Source organism: Echinops telfairi, unplaced genomic scaffold, assembly GCF_000313985.2.
Source record: "Echinops telfairi isolate 266 unplaced genomic scaffold, ASM31398v2 ScPeMD7_23;HRSCAF=83, whole genome shotgun sequence".
In the NCBI taxonomy this organism is placed as follows: Eukaryota; Metazoa; Chordata; class Mammalia; order Afrosoricida; family Tenrecidae; genus Echinops; species Echinops telfairi.
The window spans coordinates 22,239,214-22,241,266 of NW_022103920.1; the positions used below are offsets into that span (position 1 = coordinate 22,239,214).

Here is a 2,053-nt window from a genome sequence, read left to right on the forward strand (position 1 = left end):
GACTTGTCTGGTCCGAATTCCTGTTAATATAAACAAGGGATGTAGGGGAAAGATGGTTTCACCTTTCAAAAGCTGTAGGAGCAAATGGTCTTTGATTGCTCATCCATATCCTTGGCCTTATCACTACATGTTAATTGTGACAGTAAAACAATAAAAAGGGGGATTTAATTTTAACTCACCTTGGTCAATCTCGGGCAGCGAGGGAAGGTGATGGGCTGGAGAAATATTAAACCAGGCTGGTTATTTAATAGCTGCCTTATTTTAAGGAAGACATGACCAGAGGCGCCTCGCTGGGCATGATGAACCTCCTCAGTTACCTTTTTGTTTATCGCCGGCTTCTTCTAGTAGTTTTCGCCCTGTTGATTTTCCTGCCCCTGCCCATTCAGCTTGGCACCAAGGTAAGTAACCTGGGGAAGAGGCTGGTGGCTTTCCTGATTCATTTCCATTATCCTTTATTGTTGTTCCATGGCCTGGCTACAGCTGAATGACCCCGGTCTTTAGTGTGGTGAGGTCAGGGTGACTGTGCATTGTGTTCTGCTCAATCGCCCTTCTCTTAATGGTTAATCTTGATGGATTGTCAGCATGACTAGCTAAAATAAATAACTAGTATATTCCATTGGGACTTTCTCTGCCTGTCAACTAGCTAAGAGGAAGAAGGACAGCAATCCAACCTTTAGTCTCCTGTTGTTGGGGTCATGGAATGCCAGGGAATTTCCTGGGTTCTCCATTTCCTTCCTCTGAGATGAGGCAGCAATAGGCTGCTAGGGCAAAGAGCTCAGGCAAAGACTGGGGGGTCCCTGGGGTCAAGCACCAGATTAACCAAGCTCTGTGGCTTCGTCTGGGTCTGAGCCTCCTGCAGGTTGTATTTTCTCCAGGAGTCCCTGGGTGGTGCTCCACTAATAGCTGACAGGCTGGCAGTTTAAAATCAGCTAGAGGTCTCTCCGAAGTCAGGCCTGGCAACCTGCTTCCCAAAGGTCACAACCTTGAAAGGCTGGTGCAGCAGTTCTCCTTCGCACACACAGGGTCAGAATAGTCCATGCAATGCATGCTTCTTCCTCTGATAAGATGATGTGAGTCAGCAAACACTCAGCACGCACTTTCGTCTGCGGTGCCGGGCCCAACTGACACTCCTGCAGGAAATAACACAAACGAAGCGAGTGTCACATAGTGAACACAACACATGGGCTCTGGAGCCAGGCTCTCGGCATGGAGGGTCAGTTTATCACCGAGAAGCTGGGGGAGCTGGACAAGTGACTGAACCTCTCTGTGGTTTGACCATCTCCTATGTCAGATAGGGTCGTGATGGGCTTCTTGTCAGGATTACATGAACAAATGCTCATCAAGCACATGGAGCAGTGCCTGGTGCGGGGCGGAGCACATCTCCCCAGGTGTGTGGAGAGCTGGTGCAGTTCCCACCACCCCACGGGGGCCTGTCTCTTACTGATAGACTCAGTGAATATTCATTCAGATTATACCAGTTTGGGTTAAAAAGTTGTTGTTATATAAAATGTTGTGTGCTTTAAAATCGATACCAACTCATTGTTATGGTCAGGTGTCACTGAGCGGGTTCCGGCTTGGCGCAACCTAGGTACAGCGCAAGGACACATTGCCTGGTCCTGCTCCATCCTGACCATCGCTCTTGTTGAGCTACGTGGCAGCAAGGGTGTCAATGCATCCATAGTGTTCATTTTTCTTCCTCTTTCCACTGACCCTCCACTTGACCAGGCACGATGTCTTTTTCAGGGATTGATCCCTCCTGATATCATGTGTGAAAAATATGACATAAAGTCTCACCATCCTCCCTTCAAGGAGCGTTCTGAGTGTACTTCTTCCAAGACAGATTTGTTCGTTCTTTTTGTAGTCCATGGTCATTTCAACATTCTTCGTCAACACTGTAATTTAAATGCATCACTTCTTTGATGGTCTTCCTTAGCCGTTGTCCAGTCTTCACATACATCTGAGATAGTTGAAAACACCATGACTTTGGTCAGGCTGTGTGTCTGAGATTGAGCTGATAATTATAAGGTCAGCAGTTCAAACCCACCAGCTCCGC

General features: G+C 47.6%; 1 protein-coding gene across 1 annotated transcript in view; it reads left to right on the forward strand.

The window, feature by feature from the left end:
- Window positions 1–272: 272 nt before the first annotated feature.
- Window positions 273–2,053, forward strand: part of SLC13A1 (solute carrier family 13 member 1) — a 101,348-nt gene continuing 99,567 nt past the window's right edge. The window contains exon 1 of the mRNA XM_004707863.2: window positions 273–398. Coding sequence (XP_004707920.1) covers window positions 273–398 — 126 coding nt within the window. The remainder of the gene's footprint in view (window positions 399–2,053) is intronic.